Here is a 20,331-nt window from a genome sequence, read left to right on the forward strand (position 1 = left end):
TATATATAATGGACCGAAGTCAAGTTTCCTTTCTTTTTGTGCCGAGTTTATATATAAAGTCCAGAGAGGAAGTGCGTGTGTTGAAACAAACACATCACTGCTCTTATAACAGGTTATGGAGAAAGTGTGTTAGTATGTTCAAGTTGTGTTGAATAATACATTAGATTGGAGGCCCATAGGGTATATATGCCCACTTCATGTAGCTGTCAGAAGAGAATCTAAGTTGTGTGCGTGTTGAGGTGAGTGTCTGGCGACGGCAATCAGACATTCACACGTCACCACAAAGTCATTGATCAGAAGCAGGGAAGACGGAAGTCAGTTCTTTGAGTACTCATTAAACTGGGCCAAAAGCTGACCCATTCACTTTAAAGGCACCCGCATACAGTATGATTTTTTGGAGCGGTGAAAGCGCTCCCAATAGACAGGTATGTCCGTGGGTATGTCCCTGGCTGGGTGGCTGGGTGGCTGGGTGGCTGGGTGGCTGGGTGGCTGGGTGGCTGGCCGTGTCCGTAGCCTGGCAATACCTTGAGTGGCCACACACAACACACTAGTTAAAGGAGGGGCGCTGTTTTGTGCAGGCCAGGCACACTCACCACTCACTCACAGGCACAGTTTACAGTTTAGGCATTTAGCAACACACACAGGGTATAGCTGCTCAGATTCACCGCTCCACTTCGAACCGAGGTTTGATTTTATTTATCATATTGAAAATTAAAAAATGAAAGCGAACACTCACTTCTCTATAACTCTTGCACACCTACTCTGAAATTATCTTACAGTGAATGGCTGTTGTAGTAGTTTAAAGATTATCATGATTGATTATGTGTGACGTTATAGAGTAGATCAATGACACAAGTTGATTTTTTTTTTTTTTTTTTTACATCACCCTAATTCCTATTCTGCTCTGTCAACACAATCAAAGAAATAAGAAACGGAAGTACAAATCTAAAATAGAAATATAAGCCACTTTGAATGGAATTTGAATGAATAAGAACTCCATGAGTTGTCTACGAACATCTTTGTATTTGAAAGGCCTGTCGATGGAGTATTTTCAGCAGAAACAGACACTGATAAAGGGAAACTCAACATCACTGGAACTGCCGTTATTTTGGAAGGATATTATTATGTGTTAGATACGGAACAACATTATTGTTCTGTTTCTGGGAAAATGGTGCGATTTTCTCTGACTCACACCGTTGCTCACCAAATTACTTGAATTTTCATCTGCACATTCAAATGAAAAATGCACACCTGGCTTTAAAAAAGGACATTGTTCCCTTCAAGTGACAGCTGATGAACCCTAGCGTCCCTATTCTGGCCATGTCATAATAGGCCAACATTCAGTGAAGATGGCAGATCGGCTGTTGTCGGCAAATAGATACGTCGTGGTTAATCGTCAGGATTCAGGAAAGCTTGAAAACATGTTACTTGTGTTCCGCTCTTTTTCTCAGTCCATAAGGAACATCTCTAACAGGAAGCGGTGGATGTTTATTTCCCCCCCCCCTTCAGACAAACCACCGCATCTTATAGAGAAAGGGCCAGACGTTTTGTGCACATGTATGGTGCATGTTGGCAGTGGTGGAAGAAGATTTTACTTGAGTAGTTACCAGCATTTATAAAATTCTGTTTCAAGTAAAAGGCTTGTATTGAACATTTTACTTCAGTGAAATAACAGAAACCCATATGGGGTTTAGTTGATGCGTTTAGTTTGTTTATTTCGATCATCCTCATCAGTATCCATAACATCAAATACATCAACATAAACAAACTGTAACATAGTTAAAGGTGATCGAAAAGGAATAGGCTGAAGCTAAAAGCGTATAGCTTATAGTTTTAAGTGGTTAAGTACTGTACTTGAGTAAATATACTTGTACCGTCCACCACTGCATGTAGGCTCACGGTGTATTAGTGTAATTTATGAACTCCATCCCTCCATCTGTCTTTTCTCTGTTTCCCTTCCCAGTTCTTGTTTCTTCATCTGGCAACGGATCCCTCATTTAGTAATTATATTCCATCTGCCCTTCTTATCTACTTCCATCCATTTGCCTCCTTTCCTCCACTCATCTTTGTATCTGACTGTCCATCTTCTCTTCCGTGTGTGTGTGTGCGTGTGCGCGTGTGCGTGTGTGTGTGTGTGTGTGTGTGTGTGTGTGTGTGTGTGTGTGTGTGTAGGAGTTGAGAGAGCGCGTGTTGCGTGGTAAATACAGGATTCCCTTCTACATGTCCACCGACTGTGAGAACTTGCTCAAGAAGTTCCTCATCCTCAACCCATCCAAGAGAGGCAGCTTGGAGGTACACGTTTGTGTAACGCTTATAATTCTGAAATGACCATTTTGTTACTTTGGTTCATGATTCTCATTAAATCACTGAGCACCATGGTTTCCATGGTAACAGTGTCACAGAACTGGGTTACGGCAGCCTAAAAGTGTGGTTTAAAGCAGTGGTTCTCAACCTTTTCAGGTCGCGACCCAAAAATAATCATATTTTAACTGGGGATTTTGTTTAACATGGTTCTATTGTGAAAATAGCAGATCTACAAAGCGTTGTGAGCATGTAGATCGGCTATTTTCACAATTTCTGCCTCTAATATTTGACAATTTGGCCAATGTTTAATTTGCCATTTTAGAGGTATTAAAAATACCTTAAATTGTCTATTTAGAAATGTGCAGATACCCTCTATACACTTGCTTACTGTTGAGTGAGAAAACAATGTTGCACATTAAGTTCATCATCTGGGGACCCCCCCAAAAAAAAAAAAAAAAATTGGGGACCCCCCCCCCCCCTAGGGGTCCCGACTCAGAGATTGAGAACCACTGGTTTAAAGGGATAGTAATAGTTCACACTATCTATTACTCACCCCACAGAGACTAGAATTTATGTTTATTGTTTTGTTTTTTCACATTCCTAAGCCAACAGTTTGATAACCAGCAGTGGTTCCCTCAATGGAGACACAAAGCGCCTGCTTTTTTCCTTATGGAGACACAAAGAGTCTCCATTTGCCGAAAATAGCCGATCTACAAGCTCACAACACTGCGAGGCGTTGCGAGCTTTTAGATCTGCTATCTGTGGCTAAAGTTCTCTGAATATTGATGGCTAGGATTCAAGTGGTTAAAAAAAAGTAGAAAAGGAGTTTCTATCACACAAAGATTCGGAGGACCCCCTGTAGTAACTCTGACTTACAGTATGTCTGCAATGTGATTGATGCAATAAACAGGGCATTGTTTGAACTCAGACCGTCCATATCACCCCACTGCACCCCTCCATTCCCCCTCTCTCCCCTCCCCTCCCCTCCCCTCCATTTTCCTTTGTATTCCACTTGTCCTGTCTCCTCTCCTCTCCTCTCTCCTCCATCTCTTTGGTCCCAGCAGCAGATAATGAGAGACAGGTGGATGAATGTAGGTCACGAGGAGGAGGAGCTCAAACCGTACATCGAACCCCAGCCAGACTACAAGGACCCCAAGAGGACAGGTACGCGCACGCACACACACATACATACTTAACCCATTCACAACGGGTACACATTATTGTGTATCATTATTTTATGCTTTAACTATTGAAAAATAGCAGATATACAAGCTCACAGCGCGGCATGCGCTGCGAGCTTGTAGATCTGCTATTTTTGAAAAATCGTGAAAATGTGAATTTTGACCCGATTCTATCACTGTCTTTTGAATCCTTCTAAGATTTTTTGAAAAACCCATGTTTCTATGTCAGCAATCTGGCTAGACATCGTCAAAGAAAAGGTCCTTTTCACTTAAATGGAGCTCAGTTGGTCTGTTCTTGAGAGACTACTATGTCAGTGGTTCTCAAACCTTTTCATGTGAAGGACCCCCAAAATTATATTTATTTGGCCACGGACCCCCATTCAACATATTTAGTTCAAGGGACCACGCAGAAGCAAAATTTTAGTTACAAACGTTCGCTTTGAAAATACATATATTCAAAGATTTGCACACATTTTCACGACTTTTTCAAAAATAGCAGCTCTACAAGCTCGCAGCGCGGCACTCGCGCTGTGAGCTTGTATATCTGCTATTTTTCACTGGTTAAAGCATTCAATAATTCTAGGCCTAAATGGGTTTTAATCACACACACATATATACACGCGTACATGCACACACAGCAGGCTTGGGAATCTCCCATTTATTCCGCTCTGTCCCTCAGACAATGGCAGGTGACTCCAGTAATATCCCCAGTAGCTATGAAATGTTCCCAGCTAACGTGCTTGTTTTTTGGAGCACAAAAGCACCTCTGTAGACCTCAAGTCGCTGGTGGCGTCGAATAAATAATAAGTCAACCACCCATTAATCTTCCCAGCATTATCAGCGTGGTTGGTGCTGGTGTCATTTTCCTAACCCACTAACGCATGTACAAGCATGTACGTACACACTTGTACACAGGCTCAATTTTTTTATTCACCGTAAGGTCCCAGTTTGTGGCTATGACGTATTACGTTTCAGAGCCTTAAAACGTATTCAATTGTTTTGTTTTCGTAGAAAGGAAAATCTGACAGATAGCCTAGACAGTATTAGGATATTTCAGATTTGTCCACTGCCTCATATTCATTTCTGTGTGATTTCTGGAAAATAATGGATCTATTGGAGTTATTATTTTCATGGTTAAATATTCATGAAAAACACGGACAGATTTAACAACTCCCTATTTTATGGGCAAACATTTTCAAAACGTTTAAAAATGCCAGGGCATTATCAGATGAAACCTAGTAACATGAAATATGGAGATTCATGGTTTCTACCTGACAGTGATTAGTAACTGAATATGACTGGTTAAATTTGAAGAAAAAAAAAGCCAACCGTACTGGATGATGTAATAGAGGGTATCTCTATTTCATAAATAGTGTTTGCACACCTCAGCCCACGGTGTTTCTTAATGTTTTACGTGGGTTTGGCAGCTCTACCCCCGTTCCCTTGTTCACTTTATCTTTTAGATACTCAGAAATCCCTCGTTTTTAGTACCCTTGGCTGAGGACGGATTGTGCAGCGGTACATGGATCGCATTGCGAGCCGTCCGCAACCCACTGCCCACTGTCGTGATAAGTGAGGGGAAAACAAGTGCTCTGTCTCCTGTGTTGGTGCCTTCACAAGTGCTGACTGCGTCTGGCAGACAGGCGAGACAGGAAGGCTACTTGAGGAATGACTGACAGTAGGGCTTGCGCAATGTATCATGTTTCTATCGTCATTGCGATATAAATTTCTACAATAAACACATAAAGAACAGTCATTTTTCAGTCGTATTTTTGTTTCGGACTGTCCACGCAGAGTATGCGTCAAATTGTTTTTAGTTGTTGGTTTTAATTGTTTACCAGTGTAATCATTTGACACAGACTTGTTTTCTTTTTTACATTGTGTCACTTGTTGCTTCTCTCACACACACATTTTAACCATGTATTTATGTCCACACAAAGGAGGCGCATACAAGGACAAAAATATTATAGGTGCAGTAAAGTTACATTCCAAACACACACACACTCACGGTGTCACAGTGTTATATATTTTTGGTATCGTCCATGGTGTTGGCTTACTAAAAATCTGCAAACACACGAGGTGCCTGGCTTTCAACCTCCTCAAATGTTCAATTCTCACCCTGTTTGCGTTCCCTTCACTGGCTTCCGGCTGCTGCCCTTACCCAGTTCAAAACACTGGTGATCAGTGTGTGGTCAAAGGAAGTCTGTTGGTTCCTTCCCTAAAACACAGTGACCATCACACCGAGTAGAGGTGTGCATTGGCACTGCCTTCACCATTCAATTCCATTACGATTCACCAGTTAAAGATTTGATTCGATTCTACGATGCATCATCCTTCTATATTACTGCACAACACGGCAAATCTTTCATCAGTCAATACAATACTGAACATGTACCACTTAGGCCAAGGGTCCTAGACTCTTCTCTCTCCTGGCTCCTAAGCTGTGTGAATGACCTCCCCCTTCATTCAGGACGGCAGACTCACTCTCCATTTTCCACCACAGTCTGAAAACTCTACTCTTCAGACTCTCTCTCTCTCTCTCACCCCCTAGCACAGTGGTTCTCAAAAGCGGGGTCCGGGGACACCCAGGGGTCCTTGAGGGGGTTCCAGGGGGTCTCCAGCTAAATTATTTAACCACTTTGATACAATCTTGTATACATTGGCTGTTTGAAAACAACCTATGTACAAGCTCACAACGCGGTTGTCAAAGATCTTGAAGCAAATGTGAAAAATGTGGAATATTTTGACTGACAACACAAATCTTATATAGATGTCCCTGGCAAAAATACTTTCAGACGAAGGTCTGTGGCCAAATGCACGTTGTTTTTTTCTGTCCTTGAAATGAAAAAGTTTGAGAACCACTGCTCTAGCTCTAAATTATACTATGCTATGCTATGCATAGTATAACGCAGTATAATGCATATCTATGATGGTTACTTGTATCTAAAGTATGTTTAGATGTACATAATTATGTTTGCTTGACCACAAATGCTAAGAATGTTCTTTAGATAACATGATGTTTAGACCGATGCTAGGTTTGATGTTTACCTGGTATCCTAGTCACTTTAAAGCACTACATTGTTTTATTTTCACTCTGCTTACCTGACTATTTATCCTGTCTGTTATTGAGTTCATGCTTTACTTACCCTAATGTAAAGGCACTCTTGATAAGGGTGTCTGCTAAACCCTTAAATTGTAAATGGCTCAATTGTATCACACATCATGGCATACACTCTGACAGTCAACAAACATTTGAAAATGTGCTTCACCGAATGATAATTGGTTGAATAAAAGAGGGCCAAGTAAGTATCTGTCAGCCTGTATGTGCTAATAAGAAGGGAATATTGTCAGAAATAGTGTCATATCATGGAATAAATTCCTTGCCAAAAATGTTCTTCACCAATGTGTTTGTAAAGGTGTCTAGTAACACATCCCACAAAGACTGAAATTCAGTTTCCCTAGGAGAATCAGATACAGCTGATGGAAGTTGGAGTCCCATTAAATTAACTATACAGGATAAAACACACCAAAATAAATATGCTTTAAGTAGCATGTGAGGGGTCAAACTAGGGGTTTTTAATGATTCTGAATCCATTGCAAGCATTTGTTTTGCACGGAAAACATTCCTTGGGGTCAAGGCGGCTCCCACAAAACTTTGAAAAGTGATGACTCATCACTAAACAATAATTGTATGGGGGCTGTTTCTACCCCAAGGAATGTTTTTTGTATTCCTTTTGGTAAGGAATTTATTCCAGGACTTTTTACAGTATTCCCTTATAAGGCCTTTCCAGATCCATTTGTACCAGGTAATCATCAGTAATCAACAGACAGGACCACTTGAACCGGTGGGTTTACTTTTTAAGGTAAATGATGAGATCATACCATGTCGTTAATCCTCTACTGTTATAATTAACACAGGAAGGAAGACTCCAGATGCAGCAGACAGAAAAACAGGTAAAGGAGAAGGGTACAGTGAGGGCAGCTGATTTAACCTCTTAAAAAGAAAAAGGAGAAACAGATTCAGATGCGGAACCCGGGGTCAAGCAATGAAGATTGATTCTGAAGTGCCGATACCCGCCGATTGCCTTTTGTGTAGTAACCGTTTGTTTTTGGGGTATGTGTGTTTGCTACAGATATCATGCTACAGATGGGCTTCTCTCAAGAGGAGATCCAGGACTCTCTAGTGAACCAGAAGTACAACGACGTGATGGCCACGTACCTGCTGCTGGACTATAGGAACTCGGAGGTACACGCGCACGAGCGCATGCACGCACGCACGCACGGGTCGCACGCATATGCACACACACAGATAAGACATACAACGTCCAGGCCTGCTGTCCACAGGTACAATGCAGTGGTTTTCCAGAAACCACAGCTATTAGTAGAAGGTAGAGGAAACTACTGTACTCGTCAATTAACCACTTAAGCCTTTTATACTTGTGTAATATCTAAAATAGCTGGTCTACACGCTTTTAGATCTGCTTTTTTATTTATTTATTTGACATATTTTGATATTTATAGGCTACGTATATTTTGCCTCAAATAGGGACGCCAGAGTTAACCAGTCGGTAGATTTAGCGACCCAGTCGGTGGATTTAGCAACCCAGTCGGTAGATTTAGCGACCCAGTCGGTAGATTTAGCAACCCAGTCGGTGGATTTAGCGACCCAGTCGATGAAAACTACCGACCAGGTTGCAACCCAGTTGTAGGTCGCTAAATGATCTCGCTCCTACTGCATTTAGGCCTAGAATTATTGAATGCTTTAACCAGTGAAAAATAGCAGATATACAAGCTCACAGCGCGGCACCGAGTGCCGCACTGCGAGCTTGTAGATGTGCTATTTTTGAAAAAAGTCGTGAAAATGTGTGCAAATCTTTGAATCTTTTCAAAGCGAACGTTTGTAACTCAAATTTTGCTTCTGGGTGGTCCGTGGAACTAAATATTTTGAGATGTGCGTCCGTGGCCAAATAAATATCATTTTGGGGGTCCTTCACATGAAAAGGTTTGAGAACCACTGACATAGTAGTCTCTCAAAAACCCGACTAACTGAGCTCCAGTTAAGCGAAAAGGACCTTTTCTTTGACGATGGTCTCAGTGGTATAAATTGACAAGCTACAGTAACTTCCGAAAACACTGAAATGCTCCACCAGCATCGGTGTCATATCAGCATATCATTGAAGTACAAGGAACTGTAACGCCACACCATTCTGCAACATTTTCATGCTTGCTCTGTCTGACAGGATCACGCTACATCTCTTTCCCTCTTTGTGTGTGTGTCTGTTATGTGTATCTATCTGTCTTCATTACGTACACCCATTCTCATCCCTCGTTTTATCCTTTGCGACAGTTGGAAGAAGGCTCGATCAAGCCCCGCCCAGGAAGTGATGTAAGCAACATAAATGCCCCCTCCCCGCCTCACAAGGTACAGCGAGCACACAAACTCACATTTCTCCCCCCCACCTCTGTATCAAACGCTCGCCCCGCACACACACACACAGACACGCACGCACACAGCCCCTTGTCCTCTCCTTCCAAACGCAAGCGCATATCCTGAGAAGGGCTGCAGTCTTTCCCCCATCTCCCCTGCTGGCCAGGGGAACGTGACATTCAGGAATCTCCACGGCAACGCTGCCCCGCTAGTTGAGAAATGACAAATAACGTGAGCTATAGTAGACGAGACGGACCCGCGAACGCAGGAGATCGACCCGTTCAGTGGCCGAGGGCCAATTCCAGCCTTTTTAACCACGTAAACCCTAGATACTTTAGTTAGCCCGTTTAGGACTGAGGCTGATTCTTTTTTTTTTTTCACTAGTTTCGTGTGACAGTCTTGTATGATGAAGCAGGGCTTTACTTTCCAAAAAAACACGCAAATTTGAAACTTGGGAGATACGAGGTTTCTGCCCGACAGTGACGATATGTTGCTGTATACTGTACAACAGCAGAACATTGGCCCCAGAATAGGTACAACAAGGGGTTCACGTGGTGAAGTGGCCCTGATTCTAGTTCTGCTTAGTTTGTGTTACAGTACATTGAGTGTCTGCTGTTTGTTTTCTAGGAGCCTCTGCCAGGTAACATGGTCTCGCATCCTCAGTCTCATTTACCCCTCATGTATATTCCACGGCTTGAAATTGAGCTACTTTTCCATTCTAAGCAGTGTTAACGTCCTTACCTTAACCTTGCTGAAGTCATCACTTAGTCAGCACATCGCTTTGATATCAATTTGATATCCAATATCCATATCGTCGTTGTCCAATGAAAACCTTGTATGTCCAAAACCGCTCGTTTGGCGTTGTATGACGGCCTTGTATGACGAAGCAGGTCTTTACTTTGCGAAAGAACGTACAAATTGAAACTTGGAGATACAAGGTTTCCACCCGACAACGACGATATATAATATACAGTATATGTTGTGTCTAGATATACAGTATGTATAATGAGTATATATATACACACAGTGTTTATATATATATATATATATATATATATATATATATATATATATATATATATATATATATATATATATATATATATATATACAGTACGCACCTTCCATGACATAAACACTCACCTTACAGAGATACAAAGCACACGCACATCACCAGCTGCACCTGTTGGTTCCCTAAGATCTTTATTATAACTCTGAACACACACACACAGACACTCTGAGCCGTGTCTCTGTATGCTCTCCTGCAGGTACAACGCAGCGTGTCGTCCAACCAGAAACCTCGGCGGGCCACTGATCAGGGTGAGACTGGTGTGTGTCAGAATGGAAGAGGAGATGCGGGGGGGTTTGGGGGGTGGGATCAGTAGGGCTGTCACGATTATGACATTTTACGTTACGATTAATTGTCGCACAAATAGAGCTGGAGCATATGAATAGAATTTACATTTCTGTTTGGCTTTGAAGTTGCACAGGGCAGATATGACAAATAACCTAAATATACAAAGGAATGACTGGCATATTTAATAACTTTATTCTTTATACATTTATAGTGGAAATAGCCGATCTACAAGCTCACACCACATTGCATCGCAATGCGTTGTGAGCTTGTAGATCTGCTATTCCCACTACTTTTTGGAAAGTGTTTGAAACTATATGAACATTTCTCAACATGGAAACGATTATGACGATTATGCAAAAGAATTGCGATAATCTACTTAGTTGTAGAGCGGTGTCAAGCCAAAAATAGTCGATCTACAGCACTAGCTCACTGCGCAATGAGCATTGTGAGCTTATAGATAGTTTTGGAAGTGTTTGAAAAATGATTGGAATCCATAATTTTTTATGATCAATTACCGTAAGTAGATTAGTTCGACCAACTGCTGAGCTCCTAATGGACAGAGATGGGTGATGAACTTAATGGCAACAGATTTGACACACGGTTTGCTTTTGTTGTCTTTGTCTCTCACTCTCTCTCTCTCTCTCTCTAGGCTCCTCCTACTCTAAGAGGAGTGGTCAGGTGGACAACCGGAGCACGGCAGCGGAGGATTCTGGGAGGAAGGGCTCGTCGAGCAGCTCCACCACCAAGGTGCCTGCCAGCCCGCTGGTCTCCGATCGCAAGAAGAGCACCACGCCCTCCACCGTGAGACAGCACACACACACACACACACACACACACACACACACACACACACACACACACACACACACACACACACACACAGACTTTCCCTAGGGCGCACTCCCACACACAGATAACCATAACAAATACCGATGCTCTTATTCAGTGAGTTAAAGAAATAAACTTGTCTTCCTTGATCAGGGATATTTTAAGCATAATTGCACACAGGAGATACACGTCAACCTGCTTACACTCACTCGCCACACACAGTTTAATCGATACATTAGCTGCCATACTTAATCATTTCACACACTTACATTCACCTACAAACAGATCTACAAATCCTCTCTCACACATATTGTTAGATACACGTTGATATCACACACACACTGATATCTGCAATTGATATCTACAAATCCCCTCTCTCTCTCTCTCACACACACACACACACACACACACTGGTATCCACAACACCCATGCATTACCTCGCACGCACAATTGACAATGAAGTCAATGTCGATTCATCCAGTCGGAATGAATCGACATGGATCAAATGAATAGCCCAAGAAAAACAAGCGCATATTAGGCTTATTATCCTCCCACAGACGCGCTCACACTATACACAAGGATGATAAACATGGACACACGTGGACACAACGTGCGATGACGCAAAACCATGCAAATGGACAAGGCCGCAGACTACACGCCAGCAGGACGCTTTGTTTAGAAAATGAAGCCGCTTTGTTGACAGACGCACACGGATATGAAAGGGAGATACAGTGGCTGACATTGTGGCAGTAGATGGCAGGAAAACATTGACGTACTAAAGCATTCCTCATTTCATCATTGCCGCTCCCATTGACTCCACCATCAATGAATGATACATCAGTCTCTCTCTGTCATATCTCTGCACTCTCTAATGCAGGGCTGTTCAACCCTTTTTTTAAACCTTTGCGCCTACACTGTATAGTACCTAAAATAGGGATGCTAGGTTGAAAGTGATTAAAATCGGGACACACCGGCTGCATAGTTGTGATACCAATCCAATGTTGTGGCAAAAATAGCCGATATATATCGGGATGGCTCTATTCTCCATATTGACCCCTGATGTCTCGTGCTTACCTTATGTCTCGCTCTTTGTCTTATTACCATTTCTCATGGTATACTGCGACCTTTGGTCGCAATTATTCTTGTTATTCTACGTTTGCATTTGCCATAGTTTTTTGTTTGATTTTTATGTTGGGTGTTTTTTCCCCCCGATTTAGTCGTTTATTTATTAGTTTTAATGTTTGTTTTAGTTTTTTTTATTATAATATGGATTAGTCCGGGGCAAGATTCAGCAAGGTCAGGGAAATGGCTATAAATAGCTGTTTATCTACGAGCTCGCAAAGCGATGCATTGTCAGCTTGTAGATCAGGTTGCTCTCTCTGAGCCCAACCCACTCCTCACTCACACCGTGCTGGAAAAAGTACTCCCATTTCTTACTTAAGTAAACGTATCAATACTGCAATTCTAGAAATACTCTGTTTCAAGTATAAAGCTTGTTGCACACTGCTGTGTTTTTTTGTTGCGAAATGCGTTTTTCAGGGCAAGGAGAGAGAGAGAGATAGAGAGAGCAAGGATCCGAAGATAAATACGAAACGGGCGGCAGACGCAGTGTGCAAACGTGATTGAAACTGCATAAAACATCTATGCATTGTGAGCTTGTAGCTCTGCTATTTTTAAATGGGCGAAATGTATATAAGGCTGAAATGGTTCATGTATGTTTTCTTTGTAATAATAATCAAAATCCACAAAGTAACTAGTGACTAAAGTTGTCAAATAATTGCAGTGTAGTAAAAGTACAATATGCCTCTGAGATGTAGTGGAGTAGAAGTAAAAGTAAAGAAAAAATGTTATACTCCAGTAAAGTAAAAACTCCTCAAATTTACACACTGTCAGAGTTAAGGGGAGACCTTGAAATGTCAAAGTTTGAGAAACATTGCTTTACACCACAGCTCACACTCACACATTTCCATTGTCTCTCTCTCTGCCTCCAGAACAGCATCCTGTCTACTGGTACAGGTCGCAGTAGGAACTCTCCCCTGGCTGAGAGAGCCACGTTGGGCCAGGGAATCCAGAACGGCAAGGACAGGTACGCTCGCGCACACACACACATACACGTCTCCGTGCCAAGGTATTGAGATCGGCACGGATGGTATGCGGGTGTACAGTACGCATAACTACTGTATAAGACTGTCGGGTCAGGGCATAAGACTGTTCAGACAGGTGTGCAAACGGCACGGTTGTCCACTGGGTAACAGACATGGTGAGTGAGGCCCACTTTCTCACTGAGACACACTCACACTCTCTTACACACACACACACACACACACACACACACACACACATTCTCTTTATCTACTAGAGTAGTCCTCAGTGTTAACCACTTACAGCCTGGCATCCCAATTTTTTGCCAATGATGTCATTATAGGAGAATCAATTTCAGATATTTTCAGAAACGGACGATCACCAAGCTCAAAACGTATTGCATAGCGGGCACAATGGTTAATTTAAAAGTATCCAAATTGGACCCGTACCTTTGCTCCATTTGTGAGAGTTATAATATCCTTAAAGGAGTAGTTCACCCCCGAAATGACTTTTTTTCTATTGATTACTCACGCCATGGAGTCTTGAGTTCAATAATATTTTTAGATTTTTGTCGCATTCTTGAGACAATAATTTGGTGACAATAAATGTACCCCCATTGATTTGGGTCCCCATCCGGAATCAAATGTACGGTAAATGTACTAGAATAAATTCTTTGTCTAAGGAATGGGACAAATCCCAAAAGATATTATTGAACTCAAGTCTCCATGGCATGAATAATCAATAGAAAAAAAGTCATTTTAAGGTGAACTACTCCAGAACTACTCTAGTCAAATGAACACCCAGGATTTTTTACGGTGCAGTTTGTGAATGAAGCGCTGCCTCAGCGCAGCTCGGTGACTGACTGGCTGCCTGGACGGCAGGCAGGCAGGCAGGCAACGCTTGGCCCAGTGCTCCCCCAGCCAGCCCTCTGCCAGCTGGCCCTGAGCGAGCCCACAGCTGTCCCCCCAGGGCGGGGCCAGCCCTCCTGGCCCGGGGACCACAGCCACTCCTGTGGGATTTAGAGCCAGAACTCCAAGTAGATTACAGATCACCCTTGGATGGGTTGATGGACATGCGCAAGTCTGACCCCAGAGCTGGACTTTTTAATGGATGCACACACAAGCGCGCGCCCACACACACACACACACGCGCGCGCGTACAGTACACGTACACACTCGCGCTGCAGGCAGGCAGGCAGACAGACAGACAGGAAGGAAGCAAGGGAAGCAAACAATCCTAATTGACACAGGCTGACACACTGAATCCTGCTCACTCATACTCTCTACTTCTCCTCTGTCCGTTCCCTGGTCCCCCTGTCCTCCAAAAAAAAACATTCTCTCCTCTCTCTGGGGCGCCTGTCATGGCTCTGGCAAAAGTTAGCCTGACTCAACAACAGGACTTACTCCATCCAAACACCTCATCCCCAACTCCAGTAAAGCCTAAACAAAGCCTAATTTTCTATGTTTCAGATCTATCTTTCTCAAAAAATGAATGGCCATATTTACCAAAGTATTTCCTGTTGTGACAACCACTTAATACCTATATATTTTGTTTGGTCCCCTCCTTTGTTTAGTTTTTTTACCTTTGTTGACAATTTCCCATCCACAATCTCACAAAGAGTTGTTTTGCGACACATTGTGAGCTTGTAGATCAGCTATTTTCAGCGATTGTTGGCTTATTTCTTTGCAGAATGTACTAATGCTATAATGGCTTGGACAGATTTGGTGTTCTAATCTAGGTTCATGTCGTTGACTAAGCAAGCCCAGCTGTACATCAATCACATCCATGATCCTATTAAACAAACCTTGGCATTTAATAAAGCATAGATCACTCAATGAGCATACAGTATGATGCAATGAAATGCTCTGGTTTTATAATGTAGATCATCACAGGACATAATTTGTAACTGCACATTCCAACGTAAATCGTGATTCTTCTATTTCACAATTATGTAACTAAAACCTATTTATTTGGACAGTTGTTCCACCGTATTGTCATCTTTTCACTGTTACACAAGAGTTAATAATCCAAGTATTTTACAACCCATCTGGATTGTACATTCAAAATTATATAAAAATTGTATACTGTATATATTTTTTTACCTCAAACATTGCAATATTAAGCAAAAGATTAAAACATCGCTTACGTTTTTGGACAATTATAATTCTACGTAACTACAGTGCGCATGTCAACTCACCTTATCAAAAACCCTGCCTACAAATTAAGGAAACCCTGTTAGTTAAGAAAAAACGTTAGGCACCCCCTCAGCCCCCCCCCCCCTTCTGTCTCTTTCTCTGCCATTCTATCATTTGAACTGGTATGAAGGGGTACTTGTCTTTGTCCATTTTCCACCACCTCGTTTCTGTTTCCTCTAATCTCTGAGACACACACACACACACACACACCCACACACACACCCACACACACACACACACACACACACACACACACACACACACACACACACACACACACCCCTTCATCGTCATCATCTGATGCTTCAGTCTGCCATCAGCTTCATGCATCCTGTCCATAAGCATTAACCAATAATGCTTGAGTGTCCCCTGATAGTCATGTAGTGTATGCTTCATTGTCATTACCTGCTTAATTACTAGTTCATGTGTCGGATCTCAAATGTCCACGTCGTCCTCTGTGCAGACCTTCTCCAGGGACCCGTTCCCTCAGTTTGCAGTGTGTGAGTTGGGCGATAATATGGACTTTGTTATAATCAACCTGAGACATTAAACATTCAATATGAATGAAGTATATATGGACAACGTCCTTATTTTAATCAGGCCTTTAGATCAGCTATATTGGCGATTTGTACCACAAAGAATATATTATTTTTGGTCCCTGAATGTCCTGTTAGCACTTCTTATCGCCCCGCTCCTACTGTTATTGAACAAATTATTCCTTGAAACAAAAAAAAGGGGGAATTCTCTAAATGTTTTCTGGGGTGGTGACCCAGGCATGCGTTCCCCAGGTACATTTTAACATGAAAAACAAAAGAACCTGAAACAGACTGATTGATATCCATCTCGTCTGTCATCTGTCACAGAGGATGCAGTGGTCATTTGAGACATTGTGCTCTTACTGTGGGTCTTTAAAGCCACTTTTTCTCAACACGAGGCCACCAGGAGGTCCAAATGGACCCTCCACGGGTCTGTAACTCTGAGGGTGTCCAAATGGAACGGGTAGGGCTGTCACAATTATTACATAATCGTCTAATCGCAATTATTTGACATAATCGTCATAATCGTTTCCATGTTGAAAAATGTTCATATATTTTTTTTAAAGTCAAAAATAGTGGAAATAGCAGATCTACAAGCTGTGAGCTTGTAGATCGGCTATTTCCACTACCAATGTTCTTTTTTAACCCATTTAGGCCTAACCTATAGTTAGGCCCAAATCAGAAATTAGCCTACAAAAACAAATATGTTGATACATACTGTACATGTACTGTAAGCCCCTCCCATACACTAAAATGTGTACCCGGCCTGAATGGGTTAAGTATAAAGTTGTCAAATATGTCAGTAATTTCTTTGTATATTTAGGTTATGTGTCGTATCTGCCATGTGCAACTTCAAAGCCTACAAGCCAAACAGAAATGTAATTGTCAACGACAAACACACAATTAAATCGTTAATCGCAATTATTTGAGTGACAATTAATCGTTATGTAAAATGTCATAACCGTGACAGCCCTAGGAACGGGTCCATTTGGTTCCATTCTCTTTCATACACTCTGAAGAGTTCCAGAACCTGGAACCGACTGTTGAGAACACGTGTTTTAAGCCAAGCTACTGTAGGCTTTGCTAACCTAGCGTGTTGTCATCTGCTTTTTGTTTTTTTCATTATTATTTTTTTTTTAAATTGGTGGTCATCCTTTAAAAACTTTGATGTTTTGGGCTTGTGTACTTGACCCTCCTCCTCCCCCTCCAACCTCTTTCCCTCTCTTTGATCTTTACTTTCTCTTTTAAAATGTCTGTTTTGATGTTGCTTCTCCTACTCGCCTCCTTTTGAAAGCTTATCTGTGTGTGTGTATGTACTGTATGTATGTACTGTATGTGTGTATTGTATGTGTGTCGCTGTTTGTTCCCCTCTAGCTTTGTCCCCCTCTCTCTCGTTGCTTTTGAAAAAAAAGGTTCTCCCCCTCATCTCTCTCTAAGGGGATTAGGAAGACTTGTGATGGAATATTATGATATTAACTCTTACTGACGCTACATGGACCCCCAGACTTGCCTCCTAATAGGCTTACACACACGCGCGCACACACATGCAAACGCACACACACACACACACACACACACACACACACACACACACCGGTACGTACATACATACACACGCGCACACACACACACACATAGATGGTGGACGGCTGGACGCACACACACGAAAGCCTAATTTCACATACATTACAACACGCTCAAACATTTGACCCCATACCAGTACGTGAGCGCACACACACACACACACACACACACACACACACACACACACACACACACACAGTGTTGTCCAGTCCTCCTTACTGGTCAATGAATGCTGTTATTTTTCCATCACCAGCCATGCTAATCCCTGCCAGAACGTGTGTGTGTGTGTGTGTGTGTGTGTGTGTGTGTGTGTGTGTGTGGACTCCATGAGCTATGTGTGGCCTTTCTGTGTAATCAGCAGTCTGTTTGTTTGACCTCTGCCAATGCTCCACTCTCTCTCTCGCCCTCTCTCTCTCTCTCTCTCTCTCTCTCTCTCTCTCTCTCTCTCTCTCTCTCTCTCTCTCTCTCTGCCTTTCCTTCTAGTACCACTCTCCCCTGTCTCTCGCAGTGTTTAGTATGCAGCCACATGCTTGTGTGTGTGTGTGTGTGTGTGTGTGTGTGTGTGTGTGTGTGTGTGTACGTGGGTGCACGCAAGCGTGTGGTCAAAGTCATGTTACTGCTCAGCCTGTAATGTTCAGAGCCTGTACAACTCTCTGAATAACCACAACTCTACAGTATATACATACAGTATATATATATACATGCTCTATGATTCTTTAAACACAACAGTCATATCTGCAATTGCGGTGTGATCTGAGCCCACTACGCATCCAGGATGCTCCTCGGATCCTGTTTTCATACAGAAAACATCCTGCATGTCGCACGCTTTCCCTGACAGAAGTGAGGCACACACAACTGGGTTAGAAACGTACTCAGCTAGCTGCCAAGTTCATATACTGTATGCCCACCCTGAAATGCCTCCAGACTAGACCAGCGTCTTGGCATGTCAATGTCTATTCACATCTTTAACCCCCTATTATACTTACTGTAAATGTACTGTAAGGGGCTTTCTCTTTTTTAGAGTTTACATATTGCACGTGGATAAAGGCCTGCATGAACACTGGTACACAACACAAATTCAACATGTACATGTATGACTTCTTAGACATCTTAGTCTGGCACAAGTCACATTCAAATAATTAAAGCTAATTCAGCATCAAACATGGCTTGTCATTGTAAGGTTATGGCAAATACTGTTTGTTTTACTCTCCAAGGGGTTAAGTAGGGAGACGAATTAGACACACTGTAATGTGTTGGGCCTAGGCCTCGATCTCAACACTTCATTTTTACACTTCATCGCGTGGTATTTTGAGAGGATGGGAGGCTCTGTGCACGATAGCCGGAACTTGCCTATTTCTGGCCCGGCTATCTGTTTTCATTATGCAATTTTATTTAGACATTTCCCTTTTCCAACTGCCATCTAGCTCCAAGCATATCTATTTGGACCATGAGCTAAAAATAGTGTTTGTTTTTCGCCGTTGGCTCATCCACAGTGTAATGTACACATTAGAAGGTGACCAGAAGGCGAAATAACAGACTGTTGGCAGTTTGATTATGGGTCTTTATTGGCCTCCATTTTGAACCGTGCTGAGTCCATGCTTGCTGCCAAAACGCAGACTTTCTTGCTTGCTGTCCCACTAGTAGGGCTTTTGACCGTTTGTCTGTCTGTCTGTCTGTCTGTCTGTCTGTCTATGTCTGTCTGTCTCTGTCTGTCTGTGGAACTTTTTATTTGTCTTAATTCATCACTCCTCCTTCTCCTGTCCTCCTCACCGTCTTCTCCTTTTCTCTCTATCTCTCTCTCTCTGTCTCGCTCTCCCTCTCCCTCCCTCTCTCTCTCTCTCCCTCTCATTCTCTCTCCCATCCCCTATGATGTGTGTGATGAGTTGTGCTGCTTCTAACCGTGCTCCACCTCATCCTCCCTGCCCACCTGCACACCACCCCCGCCCTGTGTGTGTGTGTGTGTGTGTGTGTGTGTGTGTTGTCTTTATATGATCTTGTGTCTTCATATGAATTTTGTCTTGTTGTGTCTCTTGCATGATCGTACTTGTGTATGTGTACTTGTGTGTCATTGTGTAATGTCTTTGCCTCACGTGCACATGTTTGTCTGCATGTTTCCGTACGTATCTGTGATATTCTGTACTTACGTGTGTCATGTATTTGTACTTGCATGCTTGTGTGTGTGTGTCTGTCTGTCTGTCGTGTATTTCTGTGACTCATGTGTCTGTGTTTGTACATGCATGTTTGTGTCTGTGTTTATGTCTGTCTCATGTGTTTGTGCATGCACGTGTGTGTGTGTGTGTGTGTGTGTGTTCTGGGCGGGGGAACACCACCTCCTCCCCCCTCCCCCCTCCACCCCCCCCCCAGCCTAAACACTCCTGGCTCCCGCGCCTCCACCGCCTCGGCTGCTGCCGTCCTCTCCTCCTCCTCGTCCTCGCGTCCCCGTCACCACAAGTCTCTGTCCACCTCCAACCATCCATGCCCCTCCTCTGACCTGCACGCACCGCGGCCCAGGCAAGTGTCCTCCACCTCTACTTCCCCCACACACACAACACACGCACACACACACACACACAACCACGACAAGAGACACACGTAGACATGAGCCATCATACCTGCGCAAGGGTATATACATCAGTGTTTCTCAAACTTTACAAATGTCACGGTCTCCCCTTAAATCTGACAGTGTAGAAATGGAACCAAATAGGGTTCATTTGGTTCCATTTGTACACGGTCAGAGTTAGAGACTTGTAAAGGAACCCACAGAGTCCCTGGAATCCACTTTGAGAACCACTGGTATACATCGCACGCACGCATGCAACAAGAAACAGCCGCAGAC

General features: G+C 42.8%; 1 protein-coding gene across 11 annotated transcripts in view; it reads left to right on the forward strand.

Moving 5' to 3' along the window:
* Nucleotides 1-20,331, forward strand: part of mark2b (MAP/microtubule affinity-regulating kinase 2b) — a 103,993-nt gene that overhangs the window by 50,317 nt on the left and 33,345 nt on the right. For 2 of the 11 annotated variants that reach the window (XM_080741216.1, XM_080741221.1), the window contains exons 9-17: nt 2,173-2,292; nt 3,369-3,468; nt 7,404-7,439; nt 7,619-7,731; nt 8,833-8,907; nt 10,182-10,242; nt 10,920-11,071; nt 13,090-13,184; nt 19,860-20,006. In XM_080741216.1, the coding sequence (XP_080597342.1) occupies nt 2,173-2,292; nt 3,369-3,468; nt 7,404-7,439; nt 7,619-7,731; nt 8,833-8,907; nt 10,182-10,242; nt 10,920-11,071; nt 13,090-13,184; nt 19,860-20,006 (899 nt within the window). The remainder of the gene's footprint in view (nt 1-2,172; nt 2,293-3,368; nt 3,469-7,403; nt 7,440-7,618; nt 7,732-8,832; nt 8,908-10,181; nt 10,243-10,919; nt 11,072-13,089; nt 13,185-19,859; nt 20,007-20,331) is intronic. The other 9 variants (XM_080741219.1, XM_080741223.1, XM_080741217.1 and 6 more) reach the window with 9 other exon arrangements.

The sequence above is a fragment of the Nannobrachium achirus genome (assembly GCF_963921795.1).
Source record: "Nannobrachium achirus genome assembly, chromosome: 14".
Lineage (NCBI taxonomy): Eukaryota > Metazoa > Chordata > Actinopteri > Myctophiformes > Myctophidae > Nannobrachium > Nannobrachium achirus.